The 27686-nt window shown below is 40.3% G+C and overlaps 1 protein-coding gene across 1 annotated transcript in view; it reads left to right on the forward strand.

Annotated features, from left to right (window-relative positions):
- LOC136856751 (dynein intermediate chain 3, ciliary-like) overlaps positions 1 to 27686 on the forward strand; it is a 128823-nt gene that overhangs the window by 17599 nt on the left and 83538 nt on the right. The window contains exon 3 of the mRNA XM_067134846.2: positions 26344 to 26605. Within this exon, the coding sequence (XP_066990947.2) occupies positions 26344 to 26605 (262 nt within the window). The remainder of the gene's footprint in view (positions 1 to 26343; positions 26606 to 27686) is intronic.

The raw sequence follows: 27686 nt of genomic DNA on the forward strand, positions 1-27686 counted from the left end.
CTGACGGAATTTCGAAAGTGGGTGCGCTATGCAATATGCTCCGACCACCTTGCACGCTGGCAACAGGACGGCGATCAATTCTTGTCACGAATAATCGCCATCGATGAATTTTGGGCCAGGGCATACGAACCAGAACTGAAACGTCAGTCCCTGGAGTGGCGACATGCTGGATCACCAGGTCCGTCAGAATTCTTCCCCAGCCAAATTGATAGTGATCGTCGCGTATGATGTCAGGGGTGTCATTGTTTGCCACTTCATTCTACATGGCAAAACAGTGACCGCACAGTACTACAGGGACTACCTGGTGCGACAGGTACGACGTGGCGTTCGGGAGAAACGTCCGGATCTTGTGGACAGTGCAATAATCCTGCACGACAATGGAAAACCAAATAACGCAGAGTGTGTAGGGCAGCTACTGAGACGTTGGGAATGGGAAGAATTGGAGCCCCCACCGTACTCTCCCGATATTTCGCCCTGTGAATTTGATCTCATTCTAAAGATTAAGGAACCATTACGTGGTAGGCGGTTTGCAACACGAGAGGACATTGCTAATGCTGTGCGCCAACAGATGACCCGATTCACACATGGTGCGGCAAATGCTGAGGCAGTTGGTATTCAGCGCCTCCCATATCGTTGGCAGCGTGTGGTGTCAGTAGCAGGGGACTACATTGAGGGTCTTTAGGACCAGGTTTGTCACGTCAACTTTATGTGTACTGTGTTGTCATTATTTTGCACCGGGAAGGCCATATTGCCCTGTATACTACCGTAATAAATTAGTGTGCTACGATATTTTAGTACTATTCATTGTCCACACATGTAGTTAACACCTTGTCCTTTCGTTTGTATATGTCACATTTTCCAACCGGACTGGTATCTTCAAGAAAAAAAAGTTGCCATGACTTTTGCCCCAACCCTCGTAATTAAATACTTAACATTTTATATATAATCACCGACAAAATTCGCGATTTTTCTCCCATTTTTCAATCTTTCTTTCCAGCAATCGATTTCGTATTTCCCGGTCTAACTCCAGGTAATCTGCCCAGTCAGTTGGGCCCTTTAATTTTTGCCATCTCTTCCTATAAGCATTTTAATATGGATCAAATCCTTGAGTAGATCCGGCGTGGTGCCTTCTTGGGTGCCTTGACAGTACTGAACCCGCGGCCGGACTGGTTCGTAGTCATTTACCCGGCCAGGACCCGTTTCCAGCTCAGTCAGCAGATTTTATCGACGGTCCAGAACATTATTATTATTATTATTATTATTATTATTATTATTATTATTATTATTATTATTATTATTATTATTATTATTATTATTATTATTATTATTATTATTATTATTATTATTATTATTATTATTAATTGTATTAATAGTCTGAACCTCGCACCTAGAAACAAGACTACTAAATGGCGGTAAATTACATCTGCTGTCATTGTCATTGCTGACAATGTGACCAGCACCATTGTCGCACGGGTTTTCTGGCGATACGAATTATATACTTCCGTGCATTATTGACCTTATTATAGAGGTGAACAATTGCACGGTCAATTTCATTCCTATCGTTTATTTCAAATGTGTTTATATTTTTATTTATATGCCAGGAAAATCTACTGTAATCTAACTTTAAGTTCTCCAAAGGAAAAGATGGCTCTTGAAAACGAACCCAGGAAAGATAAGAAATGATCGGTTTATGATAAGAATCAAGTACATTATAAACAGTAAAATCAATTTGTCTCAACTCCTTTTTCACCCCACCGCCGTTAAGTTGATTCCCCCTCCCAAAAGAAAGAAGGCGTGTTTCTTTATGTTTGGTTCATGCGTTCATGAACGTACCATTTTGCTAATTTTCACTGTTTTCGGCACCTTTCCTATTTTTCTAAATCTATGTTACATGCTGTTCTTACCTTAATTACTTTTTTTCGGTCTGGCTACTTTTCGTTAATTGATTAAAAGTTATTTCGACGTGCACTCATGTCACAGGTTAAACGGACTCTGTTCGTATATTTTCCTTCACTTTTGCGCTGCCCTACATCATTTCTTTCTGGTTTTTGATTGGTTGCAGCATTTTAACATGACTGCATACGTAACTGGCAACTTTTCTCTTGATTGGTACCGAAAGTGTATCCTTCCGCGCTTTCTTGTCCTTTCATTGGTCCTTTTCATTATTTGTATTTAGTATTTGTTATATTTATTAATTGTAAATTTTTAAAGATATTCTTTCTGGGCTCCCTCTTTCTTATTATTTTGTTATTTTTGTTAAGATTTCCATGCACAGTTTGTAAATTACTTCTGTTAGTTTTGCAGTACTATGTTGCGTCGCATCTGGAATCTTCCTTAATGCTATTTAAGGGACAAGCCTACGTGAATGCTTTGCCTTTGCCTTCACATTCCGAGCTTGGCCGGAATCGCCGCTGGTGTTCTACAGCAGCTACTATGCTGTACTTTCATTAGAAACATATTCGCTGCACGCATAATGGATTAGCGACTTCTCGTCAGCGTGCACTTCGATGCAGTCCACTCGAGGTCATTTACCTCGCCTTCTTCGCTCAGGTCTAGTACGCTCCAAGCATGACTGTCAACCAGGTAGCTGCACTGATGTGGCCCTGTCGGCTTTGTGCTTTCCACTTGGATGTGAAAATAACACCAGCCTAGGGTTTGGTCTTTTTGCACCAAGATCTACTGAATTTTCTTAATGACCATTTTAGCTATTTGTGTCTATGGACACGTTTTATCCAGATGTCGGCTAGTTCGTCTACAAAACTTATTAACTACAGCTCTCTAATGAATAATGAAGTTACTGGACAAAAGGTCCCTTTTTCTTTGAACTTATTACTTCCCGGCGGAGAATTGTGTGCTAAAATTCAATTCAAGAACTGTTGTGCTACAGCGTAAAATTTTCTCAAAATTTCCTACATGTAACCTTATTATTTTGATATCTTTAATCTTATTAATTGTTCATAATTATTCAACTTAATTCGGTCTGGTTTTTAACCAGCCTTCAAAATAATTCAATTGTTCAGACTTTGTACTCTGACTTTCGCAGCTGTCGTAAGACAATAGTCTTACTCATTTATCTTTCATTCGCACAGCCTGTGGCAACTTTTTCGCTCAAGGCCAAGTGCTGAAATATAATGTTAAAATACTAATTATTGTTAAAATTTTCCTAATTCTTGTTGTTATTTCTACATCATTTATATAATAAATTTGTAACTGCTGTTCTCCTTTCTTATTTTCCCGAGAAAACTTGGAAACCCCATTCGGCTTTTCCACTGTTTTCTACAATGTTTAAATGAGATTCCAACTACCAATGTTCACGTCTGTTACCTTCAGTTCTGAGATATAAGTATCCCCCCAAAAAAAGAATTCACTTTATTCACTTCCTTTCACACTCGCTCCCCTTAAGTGAATTTTCCGGAAGAAATGTGTACCTTTATTAGTAAAGGATCTTCTAAATACCAATTATCACAACTGTAACATCTTCAGTTTTTGAGATATATGTTCTCATAAAAGGAATTCAACTCCTTTTCACCCCAGCCCTCAAAGATGATTTTTCGCCCAAAATGCGTTTGACTTTGTTTTTAAAGGAGATCCAAATACCAATTTTCACGTCTGTAACAACTTTAGATTTTATTAGATGTAAGTATTATCATAAAATTAATTCAATTAATTTTTCAATTCTTTCACCCTCTCTTCCTTCATTGGATTTTCCGAAATCAAAGGAATACCTGTTTCTTTACTTTTAAAGCAGATTCAAAATACCGATTTTTATGTCTGAAACATCTTTATGTTTTTGAGACAATAGTAATATAAAAATAATTCAACTGATTTTTCAATTCTCCTTTCCCACTTTAAGTGGGTTTCCAAATACAAAAAATACCTATTTATTTATTAATAAAGGAGATTCCAAATACCAAATTTCACGTCTGTAACATCTTTAGTTTTTGAGATATCAGTATCCAAATAAAAAGAATTCAACCACATTTTCAGTCATTTACCCCTACCCAATTGGTTTTTCCGAAACAAAAATAATAGTTTCTTTATTTTTAATAGAGATAAAATACCATTTTTCACTTCTGTAACATGTGAAGTTTTGAGATATACGGTAGATATGCTCATTTTAAAATTTCACCCCTTTTTAGTTCCCCTTAAGTGGAGTTTCTGAAAACAAATTATCTAGGTTTCCTTAATTTTACAGGAGATTCTAAATACCAATTTTTACGTCTGAAACATTTTACGTTTCTGAGATATACTGTAGATATTGTCTTTCTAAAAATTCACCCCATAGTCACTCTTGTTTAACCCCCATTAATTTGATTTTCCAAAAATAAGACATGCGTGTTTCTTTATTTTTAAGGAGATTCCATGTACCAATTTTCAGCTCTGTAATATTTTCAGTTTCTGAGATATAAGTATCCTCATTAAAGACATTCAACCCCTTTTTCACCCTTTTCCACCCCTCCTAGTGGGATTTTATGAAAATAAAAAAAACATTTTCTTTAAAATCAAAATCAATCACTGCTGATCTGCATTTAGGGCAGTCACCCAGGTGGCAGATTCCGTATCTGTTGTTTTCCTAGCCTTTTCTTAAATGATCGCAAAGAAATTGGAAAATTATTGAACATTTCCCTTGGTAAGATTTTCCAATCCCTAACTCCCCTTCCTATAAACGAATATTTGCCCCAATTTGTCCGCTTGAATTCCAACTTTATCTTCATATTGTGATCTTTCCTACTTTTAAAGACACCACTTAAACTTATTCGTCTACTGATGTCCTCCCACGCCATCTCTCCACTGACAGCTTGGAACATACCACTTAATCTAGCAGCTCGTCTACTTTCTCCCAAGTTTTCCCAGCCCAAACTTTGCAACATTTTTGTAACGCTACTCATTTGTCGGAAATCACCCAGAACAAATCGAGCTGCTTTTCTTTGGATTTTTTCCAGTTCTTGAATCAAGTAATCCTGGCCAGGGTCCCATTCACTGGAACCATACTCTAGTTGGGGTCTTACCAGAGACTTATATGCCCTCTCCTTTACATCCTTACTACAACCCCTAAATACCCTCATAAACATGTGCATAGATATGTACCCTTTATTTACAATCATATTTATGTGATTACCCCAATGAAGGTCTTTTCTTATATTAACACCTAGGTATTTACAATGATCCCCAAAAGGAACTTTCACCCCACCAACACAGTAATTAAAACTGAGAGGACTTTTCCTATTTGTGAAACTCACAATCTGACTTTTAACCCCGTTTATCATCATACTGACCCGTTACATAGTCAAACACACAACTACTACCGTAACGACAGCTCAAAATACGAACTAGCAGTTACACTACTGCCCCAGTTCATCAGTAACAAGCGGAAACACAAACTGACACAATACACTCCACACAAACAACAACAAAACAAGAAAAACTTACCTTAACAAGTGGAGAAGTGTCACAACAAACCGTGGATAATTAAATAAACCACTGTACTGGACATCACAACACATAAAATGAGTGAAAGAAAGAACAACAAATATTTCCTTAAGAAGGTTAAAATAATTTAATCTTGATACCCAAAGTAGAACAACTTCATTGAAATATAAAACTGTCCATTGAAGAGAAAAAAACTATAATACACTGACTGACAGTGACAATGCAACACCAACGAGGAGTGGTTCGAAAGGGATGAAAGTTGGGGAAAAAACAGAGTCGGCACGGACGAATAATTGATGTTTATTTCAAACCGATATGCAGGTTACACAATGCGCACGGCATCGACTCAGTAGGATGTAGGACCACCGCGAGCGGCGATGCACGCAGAAACACGTCGAGGTACAGAGTCAATAAGAGTGCGGATGGTGTCCTGAGGGATGGTTCTCCATTCTCTGTCAACCATTTGCCACAGTTGGTCGTCCGTACGAGGCTGGGGCAGAGTTTGCAAACGGCGTCCAATGAGATCCCACACGTGTTCGATTGGTGAGAGATCCGGAGAGTACGCTGGCCACGGAAGCATCTGTACACCTCGTAGAGCCTGTTGGGAGATGCGAGCAGTGTGTGGGCGGGCATTATCCTGCTGAAACAGAGCATTGGGCAGCCCCTGAAGGTACGGGAGTGCCACCGGCCGCAGCACATGCTGCACGTAGCGGTGGGCATTTAACGTGCCTTGAATACGCACTAGAGGTGGCGTGGAATCATACGCAATAGCACCCCAAACCATGATGCCGCGTTGTCTAGCGGTAGGGCGCTCCACAGTTACTGCCGGATGTGACCTTTCTCCACGCCGACGCCACACTCGTCTGCGGTGACTATCACTGACAGAACAGAAGCGTGACTCATCGGAGAACACGACGTTCCGCCATTCACTCATCCAAGTCGCTCTAGCCCGGCACCATGCCCGGCGTGCACGTCTATGCTGTGGAGTCAATGGTAGTCTTCTGAGCGGACGCCGGGAGTGCAGGCCTCCTTCAACCAATCGACGGGAAATTGTTCTGGTCGATATTGGAACAGCCAGGGTGTCTTGCACATGCTGAAGAATGGCGGTTGACGTGGCGTGCGGGGCTGCCACCGCTTGGCGGCGGATGCGCCGATCCTCGCGTGCTGACGTCACTCGGGCTGCGCCTGGACCCCTCGCACGTGCCACATGTCCCTGCGCCAACCATCTTCGCCACAGGCGCTGCACCGTGGACACATCCCTATGGGTATCGGCTGCGATTTGACGAAGCGACCAACCTGCCCTTCTCAGCCCGATCACCATACCCCTCGTAAAGTCGTCTGTCTGCTGGAAATGCCTCCGTTGACGGCGGCCTGGCATTCTTAGCTATACACGTGTCCTGTGGCACACGACAACACGTTCTACAATGACTGTCGGCTGAGAAATCACGGTACGAAGTGGGCCATTCGCCAACGCCGTGTCCCATTTATCGTTCGCTACGTGCGCAGCACAGCGGCGCATTTCACATCATGAGCATACCTCAGTGACGTCAGTCTACCCTGCAATTGGCATAAAGTTCTGACCACTCCTTCTTGGTGTTGCATTTGCTCTGTCAGTCAGTGTATAAGGTAATTAGCAACTCAGAAAAACTCGTTAATAAATGTGGTCGACCAACCCAAGATAACTGAAAAAGGTACATGACTACATGATAATTACATTAAGTGGGTAGTACCTTTGGGGTGCAATTCAAAGGATGACCTTCAAAGTACAAGATTTCTCTTCATTTACTCTTACTTTCATTTAACTAATTACTTTCGTCAGGATAGTATGATCATGGAGTTTTCGCAAGGGGATCAGGCCTATTACGTGTCGAGTGACATGAACACAAATAGAATAAACAGACGCTAAAACAGGTGAAATAAACACAAAAGAGGTAAAGGATAAAGTCAGATAAAGTGTTGAATAAAGAGTAAAGTCACACAGACACCCAAGCTTACGAGTAGCAAAATAGAATTTTTACGATAGCGTCAGTATCAAATAAACAATCACCACCATCACTACAGAGTAGCCATGGTAACCAACATACGCCATCAAGGGTTAGCAACGACCAATCACAAACAAATAAGCATAAAAATGGTCATAAAACAGAGAACCCAGAATTCCCGAAGGCACAAATACATTTTACAAGATAAAATAAAAGGAAAAGCAGGAATAAAATTAAAAGAGAGCCAAATTTAATTACTGATACCCTGGAGAAAACTTACATGGTCCTTAAACCTTTCCAACAGGTGGAGTTCCTTTGAGGTACATGTAGAGGGGATACAGCTTATCTCTCAAAAGTCCACATTAATAATAATAATAATAATAATAATAATAATAATAATAATAATAATAATAATAATAATAATAATAATAATAATAATAATAATAATAATAATAATAATAATAATAATAATAATAATAATAATAATAATAATAATAATAACTTTTCGTAATTCCCCAAATTAGATGAAACATAATACGCCTTCATACCACACGTATCCTGATCACTTAGGATATGTACATCAATATATATAAATTTCTACAGAGGAAACCCGAAAATCTGAACAGCTACTGCCTTTTTTTATTTTTAAACCAACTATTAGGATTATGGCAATTTCAAAAGATTTAAACATACCAAAGCTCTAGAAGAGCGCATATTTTCCAAAATATCATTCCGGTCTTCGAAGGTAAGGTTCAGTTTAAATGTAGGAGAAACTTACAGTTGCAGCATCAGGCTTGTAGTAACATCAAAGCGTTAGTTGCTCCATACTCACGTAATGATTATTTCACCAAATATTACATTACTGCAGGAAAGGAGGACGGTTTTCAAAATAAAATAAATAAAACCTTTAAGGATGGCAGAATGCCACCACACTAATGTATTACGTCGGATCCATAATGTGGGCTAAGGCCAGAAGCCGGAGCGAGTAAGTAACATGTCCTTCCTCCACCATGGTCAAGCAATTCTCTTTCTTAATGGCGGATAACTCGCCGCTGCAAGAGAGCAGATCATCTAAAATGGCGAGGAGCTCCCTGATTGGTCGGAGGCGAGGCCACAGTTCGACCACACCATAGCAGATGGCAGCACACAGCAGAATAAGAGTTAGGTATCGAGAGCAAGTCCAAGGGAATACATTAATTACATAAGATATATGATGACTTAAAAATATAGGAGAAAAGCCAGGCTGGGAATTAAAAACGTGACACAGATTTCTACAGCAAATCGGCCAGAACGAAAATGTCAGAGGAGAAGGAAAAAGAACACGACACATGCGTGTCAATACAATTGCCCAACGTCCATCACACAACACTATCGAGCTCACCCTGCAGCCGCTCACAATCTTGTAACTTATTTATTACTCTGTACAAAATAACTTCGTCTACAAACAGCCTTATCTCTGATTCCACTTCTTTACACATATCATAGATATATACACTGACTGACAGAGCAAATACAACACCAAGAAGGAGTGGTCAGAACTTTATGCCAATTGCAGGGTAGACTGACGTCACTGAGGTATGCTCATGATGTGAAATGCGCCGCTGTGCTGCGCACGTAGCGAACGATAAATGGGACACGGCGTTGGCGAATGGCCCACTTCGTACCGTAATTTCTCAGCCGACAGTCATTGTAGAACGTGTTGTCGTGTGCCACAGGACACGTGTATAGCTAAGAATGCCAGGCCGCCGTCAACGGAGGCATTTCCAACAGACAGACGACTTTACGAGGGGTATGGTGATCGGGCTGAGAAGGGCAGGTTGGTCGCTTCGTCAAATCGCAGCCGATACCCATAGGGATGTGTCCACGGTGCAGCGCCTGTGGCGAAGATGGTTGGCGCAGGGACATGTGGCACGTGCGAGGGGTCCAGGCGCAGCCCGAGTGACGTCAGCACGCGAGGATCGGCGCATCCGCCGCCAAGCGGTGGCAGCCCCGCACGCCACGTCAACCGCCATTCTTCAGCATGTGCAAGACACCCTAGCTGTTCCAATATCGACCAGAACAATTTCCCGTCGATTGGTTGAAGGAGGCCTGCACTCCCGGCGTCCGCTCAGAAGACTACCATTGACTCCACAGCATAGACGTGCACGCCTGGCATGGTGCCGGGCTAGAGCGACTTGGATGAGGGAATGGCGGAACGTCGTGTTCTCCGATGAGTCACGCTTCTGTTCTGTCAGTGATAGTCACCGCAGACGAGTGTGGCGTCGGCGTGGAGAAAGGTCAAATCCGGCAGTAATTGTGGAGCGCCCTACCGCTAGACAACGCGGCATCATGGTTTGGGGCGCTATTGCGTATGATTCCACGTCACCTCTAGTGCGTATTCAAGGCACGTTAAATGCCCACCGCTACGTGCAGCATGTGCTGCGGCCGGTGGCACTCCCGTACCTTCAGGGGTTGCCCAATGCTCTGTTTCAGCAGGATAATGCCCGCCCACACAATGCTCGCATCTCCCAACAAGCTCTACGAGGTGTACAGATGCTTCCGTGGCCAGCGTACTCTCCGGATCTCTCACCAATCGAACACGTGTGGGATCTCATTGGACGCCGTTTCAAACTCTGCCCCAGCCTCGTACGGACGACCAACTGTGGCAAATGGTTGACAGAGAATGGAGAACAATCTCTCAGGACACCATCCGCACTCTTATTGACTCTGTACCTCGACGTGTTTCTGCGTGCATCGCCGCTCGCGGTGGTCCTACATCCTACTGAGTCGATGCCGTGCGCATTGTGTAACCTGCATATCGGTTTGAAATAAACATCAATTATTCGTCCGTGCCGTCTCTGTTTTTTCCCGAACTTTCATCCCTTCCGAACCACTCCTTCTTGGTGTTGCATTTGCTCTGTCAGTCAGTGTATAAGAAAATATGAAGGTCCGATAACACTGTCTTGAGGAATTCCCCTCTTAATTATTACAGTGTCAGATAAAGCTTCATCTACTCTAATTCTCTTGAGTTCTATTTTCTAGAAGTATAACCACCTATTCAGACACTCTTTTTTCTAGTCCAATAGCACTCCTTTTTGCCAGTAATCTTCCACGATCTACCCTATCAAATGCCTTAGATAGGTCAATCGCAATACAGTCCATTTGGCCTTCTGAATCCAGGATATCTGCTATATCTTGCTGAAATCCTACAAGCTGAGCTCCAGTGGAATAAACTTTCCTAAACCCAAACTGCCCTCCATCAAACCAGTTATTAATTTCGCAAACATGTCTAATATAATCAAAGAATGCTTTCCCAAAGCTTACATCCAATGCATGTCATACTTACTGGCCTGTAATTTCCAGCTTTATGTCTACCACCCTTTCCTTTATACACAGAGGCTACTATAGCAACTCTCCATTCATTTGGTATAGCTCCTTCAACCAAACAATAATCAAATAAGTATTTCAGATATGATACTATATCCCAACCCATTGCCTGTAGTATATCCCCAGAAATCTTCTCAATCCCAGCTGCTTTTCTAGTTTTCAAGTTTTGTATCTTACTGTAAATGTCATTGTTATCATAGTTGAATTTTAATACTTCTTTAGTAACACTCACATCCCCTATCTGGACATTATCCTTGTAACCAAAAATCTTTACATACTGCTGACTGAATACTTCTGCCTTGTGAAGATCCTCGCATACACACCCTTCCCTCGTCCTTTAATGATTCCTGGAATGTCCTTCTTTGAACCAGTTTCTGCGTTAAAGTACCTATACATACCTTTCCATTTTTCACTAAAATTTGTATGACCCCCAATTATGCTTGCCATCATGTTATCCTTAGCTGACTTCTTTGCTAGATTCAATTTCCTAGTCATTTCCTTCAATTTCTCCTTACTTCCATAACCATTTCTAACTCTATTTCGTTCCAACCTGCACCTCCTTTTTAGTCTCTTTACTTCTCTGTTATAATATAGTGGATCTTTACCATTCCTTACCACCTTTAAAGGTACAAACCTATTTTCACATTCCTCAACAATTCCTTTAAACCCATCCCAGAGTCTGTTTATATTTTTATTTACCATTTTCCAGCGATCATAGTTACTTTTTAAAAACTCCCTCATGCCATATGGTACTGCCTAATAGTCCTAATTTTAATACCTCCTTTCTTTCTCATTTATTTTTAACTACGGCAAAAACAGCTTCGTGATCACTAATACCATCTATTACTTCGGTTTCTCTATAGAGCTCATCTGGTTTTATCAGCACCACATCAAAAATTTTCTTCCCTCTAGTTGGTTCCATCACTTTCTGAATCAGCTGCCCTTCGCATATTACCTTATTTCCCATTTGTTGTTCATGCTTCCTGTCGTTCGCATTACCTTCCAAATTGACATTTGGTAAATTGAGATCACCCGCTACAATCACGTTCCTTTCCTTATCGTTTCCCACATATTTGATTATCTTATCAAATAATTCTGAATCAGCGTCAGCGCTACCCTTTCCCGGTCTGTACACCCCAAAGACATCAAGTTGCCTATTATCTTTCGAGATGAGCCTTACACCCAGAACTTCATGTTTTTCATCCTTAATTTTTTCGTAGCTTACAAATTCTTCTTTCACCAGAATGAATACCCCCCTCCTACCATTCCTATTCTATCTCTACGATACACACTCCAGTTCGGAGAGAATATTTCTGCATCCATTATATCATTTCTCAGCCATGATTCAACTCCTATTACAATACCTGGTCAGTATATATCTATTAAATTACTTAATTCGATTCCTTTGTTTACAATGCTTCTACAATTGAGGACTAACATTTTTATGTCATCCCTACTAGATTTCCGGTCCCCTGTTCGCTTAACACCGCTCCCTAGGCCACCCTATTTCCCTGAAGGTTCTAAATACCAATTTTGACATCTGTAAACTTTTAAAGTTTTGAGATATAGATACACTCATTTTGAAAATTCACCCCCTTTTCACCAACTTAGCAACGGAGTATTCAAAATCCCCTCCATTGGCGAGCACCTACATTGTAATGTAAATGTATCTTCAAATTTTTTTTATGTCCAGTAGTTTTGGCTCGGCGAAGATGAATGTGTCAGTCAGTCAGTCAGTCAGTCAGTCAGTCAGTCAGTCAGTCAGGACATGTTCTTTTATATATATATAGATTACAAATACAAACAATGTTTACAGTTACATTTTATGTTCAAACTGTTTTCCGTCTGCATGAACACATCTTTCAGATCTTTGTGGAACACTGTTACATACTCTATGGCACAGTATGGTATTACTGTCCAAATCATGAAATGCATCGTGTATGTAGTCTTTTATTTCAGCAATGGTCCGAATCTTTTTAGAATAAACAGTTTGCATGGCAACAGCCACTAGGAAAAATCCATGGGCCACATCTAGTGAACGTGGAGACATGTGAATACCTGCCCTTCGATCAATCACTTTTCTTTGGAATGTTTCGTTTAAATAATCACGGACGGCTGAGGCATAATATGGTGGTGCCCCATCGTATTGAAAGTAAATTTCTTGAAAGTTTTCATCACACGTCATAAGTCCTGGTACCACGAAATTCTGAAGCATATCGAAATACATACCCCTGTCATTGTTACGTCAAAAATGCGGACCAAGGACGCCAAATGATGATATTGCCCCCCAGACACTCACACCAAGTTGATTTAGTTGTACTTCTAACAAAAGATATTGATCCTCAGTATACCAGTAAGTGCAGTTATGTCTGTTAACTTGTCCGCTTGACTTAAAATTGGCCTCATCAGACCACACAATTTTATTGAATAGGTTAGGATCATGTTTTTGTTAGGGTCAAGCATTAATTCACAAAACTGAAGACGAAAATCTGGGTCATCTTCAAGTAACGTATGTCATAAACATGAAATGTAAACTTTAAATTTATGTTTGCGTAACATTCTTTGCACTGACCTTCGTGATAAATCCAGCTCACTTGCTAATAGTTTGGTTTATTTTCGCGGACTTTGGGTCACAGCTAAACATACACGCAGTTCTATTTCCTCATTTGTGACTGTTCTTGGGCGGCCAGATCTTGGTGCATCTATAATAGATCCATGTTCTTCAGATCTATTCCGTATCTCTTACACTGTTTGTCTGGACGATGGTTTTGATCTACAGTGTTGTCCCCATTCATTAATAACTGCAGTAGCACCACTTTTATAAAATGCTTTTAATGCGAAAATTCTTTCTCCTTTCACTAGTTTGATTATCATACTTGTTTTGTTTGTCATAACATTGTATAATAACTTGACTAAGCGTAATCGTCACCATTTGTAAATAACAACTTAACATGTTAAAACTTCCTACTGTACTACGTCTTTCTGATACTTTCATTTTCTTTTAACCAGTGACTTTTGCGCCACCCCGTATAGTTATAGCTATAAAGTAGATCCAAGGACGCCAAATGATGATATTGCCCCCAGACACTCACACCAAGTTGATTTAGTTGTACTTCTAACAAAAGATACTGTATCTAGATAAAGTAGATAACGGAGTGGTAGTCCTCTCTGTACTATTCATGTCCCCTCTTGGTGTGTGGGTTTCGACTGCATGGTGCGTTGTTGCTGGAGTGGAGCACGTTTTCCCTATTGGCCTGGTTCTGTATTTGTTTTGCCAGACCGGATTCACGAGCAAATTGATTGTTTTGATTATAATTGTTGTGAACTATTGCGACATGCTTTACCGGCTTGTCCCTCCACTGTCCGTTTCTGTGTGTTGGTCTCTATGCGTGTTCATGTGAATGAGTTTGATATCTGGATCTACATTGTTCTTTGGGGTGTCCGATTTCCTGTATCTTTTATTATTTCATTCTTGTTTCTGGCTTCCCTAGCCATTCTCTCGTTTCAATTTAGCTCCACCGTCTTTTAACTTCATTTGTCAATTTTGAAGGAAACCATGCAAATTTGGTATTTGTTATGTTGTTTCTATATATGTATTCTATGCATACTTCCTTTCCTCCCCACCTGCCCTCACCTTACTTCTTAGTTGATTATGATTTCTTTGCGCCTGAAGGATATTAAATTTTCCTTTGCGAATTGTTGTCGCCACAGGAAAAAACGGAGATAATGTGGTACAAAGGAGGAAGACATTTTGATTCGAGATCACTTCATTGACCAAAATATAAAAGAGTAATACCATAATACCTGTTGTAATAGCCTTTTTCTGAATGAGAATTGCGACTTCCTAATTCAGTGGCATTCTTATTTCATTCTGATGATATTGTAAGAAGTAGGGAAAGAGAGAGAGAGCCTGACGTGGCTCAACTATACATATGCTTATGTCATCATCATCATCATCATCATCATAATCATCATTACAGTCTAGCTTAAGGCAGTAAGGAGGACAGACGTGTCGTATAGCGTGCGCCTGTTGAGTGGAGTAGGAGTGTGGAAGCGGTAGGGTCAAGTGGACGGCAAGGAGATAGATAGGATGAGCTGGGTAGACATAGAAGTTATGAGGAAAGTGGTAAAAGAGGTAGTACAGGAGTTATGTCCGTTTGAACAATTAAAAAGATGCTTCAGGAGCAAGTCCAGGAGCACGAAAAGACGAGACAGTGAATCCAGGATGACATGAAGAATACGAAGGCAATGATGGAAGACAGCGAGAAAGAACTGGTGTCACTTGTCACTAAGGGAGAAAATAAAAAATATGGAAGAGGAGCTGGTAAACCTGAAGAAATAAATAGCAATCTGCAGACAGGAGCGTAAGAAGAGATCCATATTTATTTACGGGGTGGAGGAAGAAAAGGCAGAATCTAAAGTGGACATTATTTACAAAGTGGTAGATGTCATACAAAAGAAAATGAAAATTAAATTCAGTGAGGTCGATATAGACAATGTGGATAGAGTTGGAAGGTGGGAGGGCACAGGCCCATAAAAGTGTCGCTGCTATCTTCATTGATGGCAGATATAGTGACAAGGAACGCTGGTAATCTACGGTGTGAGAAAATTGGAGTTAAGAGGGATTTCCGAAGAGAAGAGAGTATGAATTTCAAAATTCTTAAGACGCATTTAGTAAAAGCAAAAATTCAGGGGTTGAGAGCGTATATTAGTGGCCAGATACTTGTGGTGAGCGACAGGAATTGGACCCGAAAGTGGACAGTGTCGAAACTGAAATCAATGATGAGAGTTTGAGGCAAGAAGAAACTAGCAGGGCTCAGAGTTCGGGGCAAGAAGAAACTAGCAGGGCTGATGTGCATATTATCAAGGGAGGAGCACCGAGTAGAAGGGGTTCCTGGGAAGCGATCGTACAAAGAGCTGAGGAAAGAGTAAATGCAAGGAGGATGGAAGAAGTCAGGAAATTAATGAACGAACTAGTGACGGAGGTCAGCATTAGAGAAGAAAGCAGGATGCAGGAAGAGAAGATGGAAGAAGAAACACAGGGGATGACAAGTGGACATAATCAGAGCGAAAATAATGGTTTGAGGGAGGAAGCAGAAGTAAGAAGTGCCGTGGCTAAAGGGAGAAGCTTGAGTTTGAAGGAGTTATGGGGTAAAAAGGGAAAAATGGAAGAAGGAATAATTACGAGAAGTAAAAAGACAAGTAACAGTAGTAAGTAACCTGGTTTGCTTAAATGGTATTGGTGATAAGAGAGGTAGCGAAGTTTAGATGGTATTTATTCAAGTGATGGTGTCTGTATGTGTATTGTAATGGTTAAAGTAAATGTGGCCTGGAATAGAAGTGTTAAGGGAGGTTGGAAGAATGTGTGGGTCAGTGAATATGTAATGATGGTTAGATTCAAGTGATGGTGTCTGCATGTGTATTGTATGATGGATGAAGGATAAGAGAAGTAGCGAGGTGATAAGGTGTTTTTAAGTGTATTGTAATTGTATGGTATTTATTCATAAGGTGGATGAATTGTGGAGTTCGATAGATGGATGATAAGAGAGGTAGCGAAGTTTAGATGGTGTCTTTAGGTATAATATGGATGGATTGCGGAGTTCGATGATGGATGATAAGAAAGGTAGAGGTAGCGAAGTTTAGATGATTGTAATTGTAAAGTAAATGAGGACTGGAATTGAAGTGTTAAGTATGAAAGGTGACGATGATGGACGGATGATAAGAGAGGTGGCGAAGCTTAAATGGTATTGGTGATAAGAGAGGTAGCGAAGTTTAGATGGTATTTATTCAAGTGATGGCTCTGATGTGTATTGTAATGGTTAAAGTAAATGTGGCCTGGAATAGAAGTGTTAAGGGAGGTTGGAAGAATGTGTGGGTCGGTAAATATGTAATGATGATTAGGTTTAAGTGATGTTGTCTGCATGTGTATTGTATGATGGATGAAGGATAAGAGAGGTAGCGAGGTGATAAGGTGTTTTTGCGGAGTTCGATGATGGATGATAAGAGAGGTAGCGAAGTTTAATGTGTGGGTCGGTGAATATGTAATGATCGTTAGATTCAAGTGATGGTGTCTGCATGTGTATTGTATGATGGATGAAGGATAAGAAAGGTAGCGAGGTGATAAGGTGTTTTTAAGTGTATTGTAATTGTATAGTATTTATTCAAGTGATGGTATATTTAGGTATAAGATGGATGAATTGTGGAGTTCGATAGATGGATGATAAGAGAGGTAGCGAAGTTTAGACGGTGTCTTTAGGTATAAGATGGATGGATTGTGGAGTTCGATGATGGATGATAAGAGAGGTAGCGAAGTTTAGATGATTGTAATTGTATGAAAGGTGACGATGATGGATGGATGATAAGAGAGGTAGCGAAGTTTAAATGGTATTGGTGATAAGAGAGGTAGCGAAGTTTAGATGGTATTTATTCAAGTGATGGTGTCTGTATGTGTATTGTATGATGGATGAAGGATAAGAGAGGCAGCGAAGTGATAAGGTGTTTTTAAGTGTATTGTAATTGTATGGTATTTATTCATAAGATGGATGAATTGTGGAGTTCGATAGATGGATGATAAGAGAGGTAGCGAAGTTTAAATGGAATTGGTGATAAGAGAGGTAGCGAAGTATAGATGTATTTATTCAAGTGATGGTGTCTGTATGTGTATTGTAATGGTTAAAGTAAATGTGGCCTGGAATAGACGTAGTAGCAGAATGTGAGTGCAACGGAAGTATGGAATCGGCAACCCCGAGGGAGTGAAGTAGAGGAAATGTAGGAGGAATGGAATATGCAAAGGTTTGCGTGTATACTCAGTAGGGGCATGAAGGTCTGTGACATCCATAATATCGCTTAAATTGCATATTCTGGGAAGACAATAGTAATATTCAGGTGAAAAGTTGGACGTAACATGAAGAGGCCAAGGATGACTACCGTGGTGACCTGCATTTGGGGGGTCACGTTTCCGGAGTATCCGAGGGGATTCATGCTATGTCCAAGGAATATCATTATTTTACTAAATTGTTCTATGCATTTTCTGTTCATTACGTGTACTATTTTCTTTTCTTTTCCTGTACTGTACATGGAGCGTGAATTGGCTTAGGCTGGACATTGTTATTTTTGTCTTTTAAAGGATCAAGTGGGTATTGTTACTGCAGATCTGGAGAAAAATAATAAATAAATAAATAAATAAATAAATAAATAATCATCATCATTATCAATGTCCCAATCCAGTCGCCCGGGTGTAGTTAAGAAGCCTGCTCCACTACTTTCTGTCCTTCAACTTTTTCTGCTCCATAACTTCCGCCACATCCAATCCAGCTTCTCTAATGTCCTTCCAAATCTGATCCATCCACTGCGCCGTTCCCAAGTCCAAATCGAGTCGCAAAAAGATCCAGACTATCTCAATATTTTCATTAACCTTCAATTCAGTTTCAGTTCTGATAGAAATGTCGCCGAATGAGATAAACGGATGAATTTGTATTATATGAACGCGTTGGATAACTCCATCTCGCGATTCAAATCATATAATCATAAATTCCTATCATTCTTAGCCTATGAATACTTAGAAGTATATGCTTAACCTAAGTAGCCATTGAAAGAATAAATAAATAAATTTATCTAACAAGTCTTTATTAAATTGAAAGATCTTGAAAATGGTATGAAAATCGATTATCTTGAAGAAAATCCAGTTATTTCATCACATAACTAACCTAATTAATATTTATAAAACATCCAAAGGCCTTTGATCTCAAATGAAGAATATAAGTTCTTGCTATATACATGAATTTTGTGGAATATAGAAAATGATTCAGATGCTCATTACTTGTTATAAATTATCCAATTAAAATCACGTTTCATATTATTTCTTTGCTTTTACACAACCTAATTTCTTAAATGCTTCTCTCAATTTTATACACAATACATTGCAAATCTATTCATAGGTTTTCATTTTGTTTTGCCTGCATCTATCCGTCAACATTTTATTATTACAATTATATCATGTTTGTTAACCTTCATATAAGGAAACCATTCGTTCTCTCATTCGCTTGTGTATCGAGTATTTCAAAATATATATCCCTACATTCATATACACTGACTGACAGAGCAAATGCAACACCAAGAAGGAGTGGTCAGAACTTTATACCAATTGCAGGGTAGACTGACGTCACTGAGGTATGCTCATGATGTGAAATGCGCCGCTGTGCTGCGCACGTAGCGAACGATAAATGGGACACGGCGTTGGCGAATGGCCCACTTCGTACCGTGATTTCTCAGCCGACAGTCATTGCAGAACGTGTTGTCGTGTGCCACAGGACACGTGTATAGCTAGGGATGCCAGGCCGCCGTCAACGGAGGCATTTCCAGCAGACAGACGACTTTACGAGGGGTATGGTGATCGGGCTGAGAAGGGCAGGTTGGTCGCTTCGTCAAATCGCAGCCGATACCCATAGGGATGTGTCCACGGTGCAGCGCCTGTGGCGAAGATGGTTGGCGCAGGGACATGTGGCACGTGCGAGGGGTCCAGGCGCAGCCCGAGTGACGTCAGCACGCGAGGATCGGCGCATCCGCCGCCAAGCGGTGGCAGCCTCGCACGCCACGTCAACCGCCATTCTTCAGCATGTGCAAGACACCCTGGCTGTTCCAATATCGACCAGAACAATTTCCCGTCGATTGGTTGAAGGAGGCCTGCACTCCCGGCGTCCGCTCAGAAGACTACCATTGACTCCACAGCATAGACGTGCACGCCTGGCATGGTGCCGGGCTAGAGCGACTTGGATGAGGGAATGGCGGAACGTCGTGTTCTCCGATGAGTCACGCTTCTGTTCTGTCAGTGATAGTCACCGCAGACGAGTGTGGCGTCGGCGTGGAGAAAGGTCAAATCCGGCAGTAACTGTGGAGCGCCCTACCGCTAGACAACGCGGCATCATGGTTTGGGGTGCTATTGCGTATAATTCCACGTCACCTCTAGTGCGTATTCAAGGCACGTTAAATGCCCACCGCTACGTGCAGCATGTGCTGCGGCCGGTGGCACTCCCCTACCTTCAGGGGCTGCCCAATGCTCTGTTTCAGCAGGATAATTACTCAATATTGATAGCATTACGAACGCATGACTTGGTTATCACTGGTTAAATATATGCTAACTCAAAGAACATGTCATTTTTTGGTCAGATGACTACCTAATAACCTCCTCTGTTGTTAATTCGATTGCCTTTCCACATGAAACATAACTTCTTTTGAATATAAATTCACGACAGCACTGCACCTACACATATATATTTCATACAAATAGAAAATGGCACTTCCCAAAACCATGTTATTTAAATTACTTACGGTAATGATATTTTATAAACTTATCTTTTCTTCCTGTTTTCCCTCGCTGCTGTGTGTCCAAATGTTTAGGACAGGTCGTCAATACGACTGTAACATCGTGTTAGTCTTCGAAAAACATCTGGGTAGGTCTCTCATCTTTCTCCGTCATCTGGTAATAGGTTTGTCGGCTTCAAGTCCCCATCTCCAGACTGCCTTGCCCCGGTCTTCTTAGCACATGATGCCGGCCAGTTAGAACAGTTAGAACAGAAATATAGATTAAGACGGTCAATTTCGTCATTTTAGTGTACAAAGCTTTCTATGATTTAGAAATATATTGATACTAATGCTACTTTCAATCGAATCGATTTCAATTATCCTGTGATTTCATTTCCTATAGTTGTTTCTGAACTGCTGTAGTATTTCTTCTCTTCTTGCGAGCAAGTTATGATGCTGCGTATTTCTTTCACTTTGTATCTAGTGACGTAGCTGGTTACGTAACGATTCTGACTAGTTGTTCTATTTCAATTTATTAATTTACAAGCATACGATATTTCCGTTATCTCGCACAATTTCCCTGCGGTGTATTTCTATTTCTTCTCAATTAAAACCTTCTTCTATGAATGTTGTATCCTTTCTTAATTAATATATATCGTAGTGATCTGCTTACATTGGTTCCTTCTCGAATGAATTTTTTAAATTTTAATAATGATTAATTTTTAACAATATTCTTTCATTCTTTTCCGCCGCCTTCTAGATGTTATTTCTCAGCTTGTACCTGATAGAAGTATGATATTCTCGATATTTACGGTTAGATTTGCATCTTATTTTTATTGTTCTCGCGGCATAGCGTCCATTTTAGTTCCACACTATTAACTGCTAACAGTAAAATGGCACACCACCTTCTTCGCGGTCTTTCAACTTCTCTTTCCAATTCTCATCTTGCTACCTGTTCCTTTCCTATTCTTTTTACATGTCCGAACTATCGCAGTCTTGCTTTCTGTATCTTATGTACTAACGGTTCTACATTTAGCTCGTCTCCTATTTTAATATTTTGAATTCTATCTCTTCTTTCTTTTTAACCGATGTTCTTAAAAATATAATTTCTACTGCTTGGATCTTACTATCTCGTCTCTTATTACTTACCAGCGTTTCTAGTCCGTATGTTACAATTGGTATGAAATACTGTTTATATAATGTTAAGTTCGTTCTCTTGGGTACTTTGTTGTCCCTTTACTTAGTCTGTTATTTATTTCAGGGTTGATTTCATTTCTTCCATTAATAACGCTACCCAGATATGTAAACTCTTCTACTTTCTCTAGCCGTTCTCCGTCTGTGTTCACTTGGCTTCTCTTTTTTCTCTTTGCCACAGTGCGTGACTACAGTTTTCTTTTTACTAATTACCATTCCAAACTCCATCAGATTTTCATTCCAAACGTCCAGTCTCCTTTGTACTTCCTTTTCTCCCTTTCCCCAAATCACCACATCATCTGCAAATACCAAAGCATTCACTTCATCATTACTGATACTCTGTTTTACACGTTTTGTGACTTCATCCATCAATGTAATAAACAATAATGGTGACAGTGCACTTCCTTGCTTGAGACCATTTTTTTTGTATAAAATGTTTCAGAGTCACCACTCCCCACTTGTATACTGCTTTTAATCGCATCATACAACATTTTTATCTTGTTAATGAGTGATTTTGGTATATTCCTTTTCAGTAGGCTTTCCCATACATGTTTTCTCTTAACTGTATCATAAGTCTTTTCCAAATGCAGAAATACGAAGATGATTTCCTTGTTCCTTACCAGATGTTTTTCCATTATCGTTCGCACTGTAAATATCAAGTCTGTTGTTGATCTATTTGGTCTAAAGCCATGTTGTTCTTCTTCTAACTGTGTTTATATTATATGTTTCCCTCAGTCTTTTGTCTATGACTTTCTCCATTATTTTAGCCCATGTGATAATAGGGTTATACCTTTATAATTTTCACATTTCTTCCTATTTCCTTTTCTGAACAGTGGTACAATGCTTCCTTGTTGCCAATCTTCAGGTACCCTTTCATCCTTCCACATGGCATTGAGGGCTAGGTATAGCCACTGTAGTCCAATGCTTCCTGCTGCATTAATCATATCAGCATTGAATTCGTCTTTTCCACTTGCTTTACCTTTGGTCATTGCTTTCACTGCCCTTTCAAGTTCTGATGTACCTGTATGTTGTACGTAAGTAACGTACCCCATTGTATTCTCTTCTTCTCTGTTACGAGGGTAATGCATTTTTATTATGTTTCCTTTTCATTTGAATAAACTCCCTTTTACCTAAGATTATCATTGTCTTAATATGTGTGTATCGATTTTAGTGTTGCTTCCTATACTTGGTCTATTGTTATCGGAATTCAAGTTCATCTACTGACTGTTTCCTGTCAGTTTCATCACGATCTACTTTTATCGTCCCTCTGCGTCACTTTGCTACCTGTATTTATGTCGGGGGATTGAATGAACTGTTTCGTGATTATTGATTGAATTTGCCAAAAATGTTTGATGAGGCATTTATGATTGAGGTGACATCCGTGTTTATTGATCCTTGTTTTCTTGACAGCGAGTTAATATCCATCACCAAGTTGCTAGGTCTGTGGTGACTTCACCAGACTTCACTATCAGAGGCTCTAGATAGTGACAGAGGACAATGAAGGAAGCACAGAGGACAGAGAATCAAGAAAAATGAACCAAAATATGGAAACTGAAGGAGAAGAAAAGAAGGAAGAATACAGGGAAAAAAGAAGATTGAATTTACCGATAGATGATACAAAGCAGAGGAGGAGTGGGAAAGATTCATGAAGACATTCATAAAAGCTTCAGAGGAAGCTTGTCCGAGAACTAGTAACATAAAATGATGCAAGGAGACCCCCTGGTGGAACGACAGACTCAAAGGGGCAGTTGAGGATAAGAATAAAGCTTTTAGAATGTGGTTTCAACAGAGAACAACTAAGATGAGACAAGACAAGAATATAAGACCAAAAAGGAGGAAGCTAAAAAGGTTGTAGCAGAGAAGAAGAAAAAGTGGATGGAAAGGTGGACAAACACGATGGAAGAAGATAGTAAAGGAAATAAAAAGTACTGTATCGAATGGTCAGGAGTAAGAGGAGAAGAAGACCCCTGAAGACTGGAGAAAGGATGTTGTAATGATAGATAAAAACGGAAATGAAATGCGGGAAAAAGAGAAACTCAAAGGAATGATGAAGGGGTATTTTGATGATTTACTAAGCCCAGAACGATGCATTGAGGAGGAAAGTATAAGCATGGAGAAAGGAAGGAACTTGTAAATAGAAAGAAAAGACAACATGGGGAGAAGTGGAGGAAGCACTGGACAAGTTGAGAGAAGGGAAATTCCCAGGTTTATATGATGTGACTATTGAGATGGTGAGGTACGGAAACAGTGACTTTATTGTATTTTGAAAGTTGGAAGAAGAGGAAGACCTCTAAAGACTGAAGGAAGGAGATAATCATACCCATCTTCAAGAAGGGGAATAGGAAAGATTTTAAAAGCTATAGGGGAGAAGTCGTCACATTTATGTCACTCTGCAAAGCTTTCTGAGAAAATTATGACCGAGCTCGATAGCTGCAGTCGCTTAAGTGAGGCCAGTGTCCAGTATTCGGGAGATAGTGGGTCGGCAGCCCTGAAAATGGTTTTCTGTTGTTTCCCATTTTCACACCAGGCAAATGCTGGGACTGTACCTTATGTAAGGCCACGGACGCTTCATTCCCACTCCTAGCCCTCTCCTGTCCCATCGTCGCCATAAGACCTATCTGTGTCGGTGCGACGTAAAACAACTAGCAAAAAATTAGAAGATTATGAAGAATAGAATCAGAAATAGGGAGGAAGAAAAGCTAACGGAATAGCAGTATGGCTTGAGATCAGTAAGATCCACAGTAGACCTTGTATTCGCAGTAAGACAACAGAAAGAGCATCATTATCTGTGGAATAAAGAAATGTTGGTGACCTTGGATTTTGAGAAAGCATATGATTGTGCGTGCAGGAACAAGGTATGTGAAGTCTTACAGAAAAGATGTGTCGAGAGGCAGACAACAGAAATGGTATATACCATGGGAGTCTCAATTGTGTGAAAGTAGGAGGAGAGAGAATAGAATGGTTTGAGCAAAAAGGAAAAAAGAAGTGTATTAAGACAATGACCTTCGTTTTTATTGAAGCAAAGGATGAGTTAATGACAAAACTGGCAAGGAAAACTGGGGAAGGAAAAATGAAAGTGATGATGTTTGCAGATTAATTTTTAATCTAGGAGAAAAGGGAATGGATATCCAGAACAGTTAGATGCATGGGAAATGAAGAGGAACAATAAGGAATGAAATTGAATGCCAGAAAGAGCAAGATCGTGAGCACAACCGGAAAGGAGGAGAGGCCTATCACAGGGATAATGCTTGGAGTAAAAAGCTTAGGAAGGTAGAGAGTTCAATTACCTGGGAAGTATCATAGAAGAAAGTGGAAGAAATGATAGGGAAATAATCGAGCGCGGAAGACAAGCGGGGGCGTTACTGAAAAGTGTGAGAAGGCAGGTTTGGAGTAAGGATGTCTCTCAGAGAAGCAAAAGAGTGATATACAGGGCGTACTATGTAACTATTCTGACGTATGCAGCAGAAATTTCTGTAATGAAGCAGAAGCCGTGAGTAGGATACAGGCAAGTGAAGTTAAATTTCTGAGAAGTAGGATAGGAGTGACAAGAATGGATAAGATGAAAAAAATAAGGAGGTTAGAGATATAAGAAAAGAAAAGCCATTGCAAAATAGAATAGAGACGTCTAGACTTAGATCGTATGAAGACATGAAGAGAATGACATAGGAAAGGATACCCAGGAGGATGCACGAAATGGAGGTAACAGGAAAACGACCAAAAGGAAGACCAAGTGACAGATGGATAAGAGTGGAAGAGTGTGTACAGGGAAGAGGAGAGGAACAGGAAAGTGCGAAGAGGGAGAAGGGGTGGGAAGACAAGAGGAAATGGAGAGGTTTATGTTCCAAGCAGACCTGGCCAACAGCTGGAAACTACGTATGATGATATCAACAATGTAATCAACAATTATTTCAGATCAGCTGGAACTGCATCTTCTTCATAATCGTTATCTTTCTGATTGCCCCCCTAGAACATCTTCTGGCTTGGGATCTGGCTTGGGTCTACTTTAAAGACTGTTCAGTGGCATGCTCACTGACTACACCAGCATGCTTCAAACTTTCAGAAAAGTCAGAAGTCTGAAAAACTTTAAAATAATATTCTTGCTCATTTCTGGTCAATAACTTTGTCCAGTCATTAGCTAATGTTGTTTTCTTCCTCTGCTTCCATGCCCGGCTCCATAACTAAATGGTCAGTGTGATGGCCTTTGGTCCAAGGGGTAATAGGTTCGATTTCCAGCCGGATTGATGATTTTAACCTTGGTTGATTAATTCTGATGGCTCGTGTGCTGGGTGTGTGCTATCTTCAGCATTACAATGCATCGTAGGTAAGGCCCCATTCTCACAATCACAGGTCGCTTATAAGATGTGAACTCCAAAATCTGCATCAGGGCTTTCCGGAGGCCACACACCATTATTATTACCGCTTTCCACGAGGCTAAAAATAGATGATTCACAAATCCTGAAGCACCCCAATTCCTCTTGTAACTTCTTCGTTGTCATTTTTTGTTCTTCACGATGGGCATAACCTCTTCAAAAACTTCTTATTAAAAATCACCGTCACCATAAGACCTATCTGTGTCGGTGTGACGTAAAACAAATTATTAAATAATAATTAAAACATTATTATCTGTATTTATTTACCGAATTATGTCTGGTAAATCTGAGCTTTGTTGAATCAAGGGTTTACTGTACTTGTGAATTTACAAGAAAATTGTGTTCTTTAGATATTATCCAATGCATGGACAATAATTATCTCTGGTTACCATGGCTCATTTATAACCTGAGGGGGTCAGGACAATCCCTCCATCAAGTCACATTCTGTAATAAACCCATCAAGTCTTTATATTTTGCTTTTTTCATACTTAGAAAATAAAACCGTTTCAGCAAGAAAAGTTATTGCCTTTGCTAGGATGTGGTACTGATCATATGTTCTTCAGGGATATACAGGTGGCGGTAGGATGGAACTGGACCTCCTGCACCCTTCACCTATTATTTTATTTGGTTCATTATATCATGTTAATTACTTGCTGTACATTGTCAAGAGACTTATTCTATAACAGTATTTTTCATTTTAGTCTATGGAACCCAATATCCACCAAAACAACACCATGAATATCTACGAGACATATTTTGCTGACTCCAAGGACACGACTATGGTGGAACGCTCATCGGCTCGCACCGTCAACGTGTATCGTGATCCGTGTAACCCGAAACGTCCCGTCACTCATCTGTCATGGTCTCCAGACGGGGGAACGCGTATTGCAGTGTCGCACTGCAATATGGAATTCCAGCGAGCCCCACCTGACCTTAGCAATTTCTCTTATCTGTGGGAAGTCGGTGAGATACAATCTGAACATTGCTTGCTGTAGCGTAGTGCATCCATCATACGCTTTGTCAAGAGAATGACATTGTGTCATTAAAAGTAGCGGAAATTTTACAATATTTTCATTGAATTCCTCATTTTCTTTAAGGCTAAACATATTTGATAGTCCTGGGTAGGGATGGAAAATTAGAAGTCCGAGGACTTCTCGGTATCTTGCAGAAGAAACACGTCTCGTGGGACTCTCAAGAAGACTAAGTATGCTTCAGAGTCAGACAGTATGCCAACAGCGATATCATGCTGTGACGTCTGGGCAGAGGAGACGGTTTGGTCTTCTCCTCATAGCTAATAACATAGACGTGAGTGCAAGTGAGAATAAACTTTGTCAGGAGGTCGGATTTACCTCAGTAACCCGTGAGGCAGATAACAAAATCTGTCATTTTGAGCCTGAGTTTTAGATTTATGGTGGATGGGAAAGATCTCCATCTTTTTCCTTGTAATTTACTGAATATAATATTTTTAGCCTACATTTATTGTTATCAAGGAAGAGTCATAGGTCTGTATGGATTTCACAGAAGTTTCTGAAAATAGAGTGGTAGGCGTGTTAGGTAATTTTTGTTCCTGGTGTACTAGTTTCGAAGCAAATATACATTGGGCGTGATTTGCTACGAGATATTACAAGGTAGTCAAACTTACGCTAATAGCTCTTCTACAATGCAGGCTGCATTTGAAGTATAAACTACTGAGGGGTAAGGAAAAATGTAGATACTCTTGGATAGTTAATGTATTTGGAACAAAATGAGATATCGTTGCAATTCTTGTATGGTAGCGTAGTCCATTGTTTTCTCACGAGATGATGAAGGTCACGTGAATGGCGCGACAATCTTGGCGTTTTCCAGCAGATGACAGTGCAGGTATGATTGAAATAAGATTGTAGTTTGAGTAACGCAAGGCCGTATTGAAGTGGTATTGGAAGTAAAAAAACATGATGGAGGTACAAGGGCAATGGCATGATGTGCACGGAACTCAGTCACCAACACGTGCAACAATGTATTGCAATTGGAATAAATTTGCAGCTGACGTTACTGTTCAGAAGAA

Source organism: Anabrus simplex, chromosome 1 (genome assembly GCF_040414725.1).
Source record: "Anabrus simplex isolate iqAnaSimp1 chromosome 1, ASM4041472v1, whole genome shotgun sequence".
Taxonomy (NCBI): Eukaryota; Metazoa; Arthropoda; class Insecta; order Orthoptera; family Tettigoniidae; genus Anabrus; species Anabrus simplex.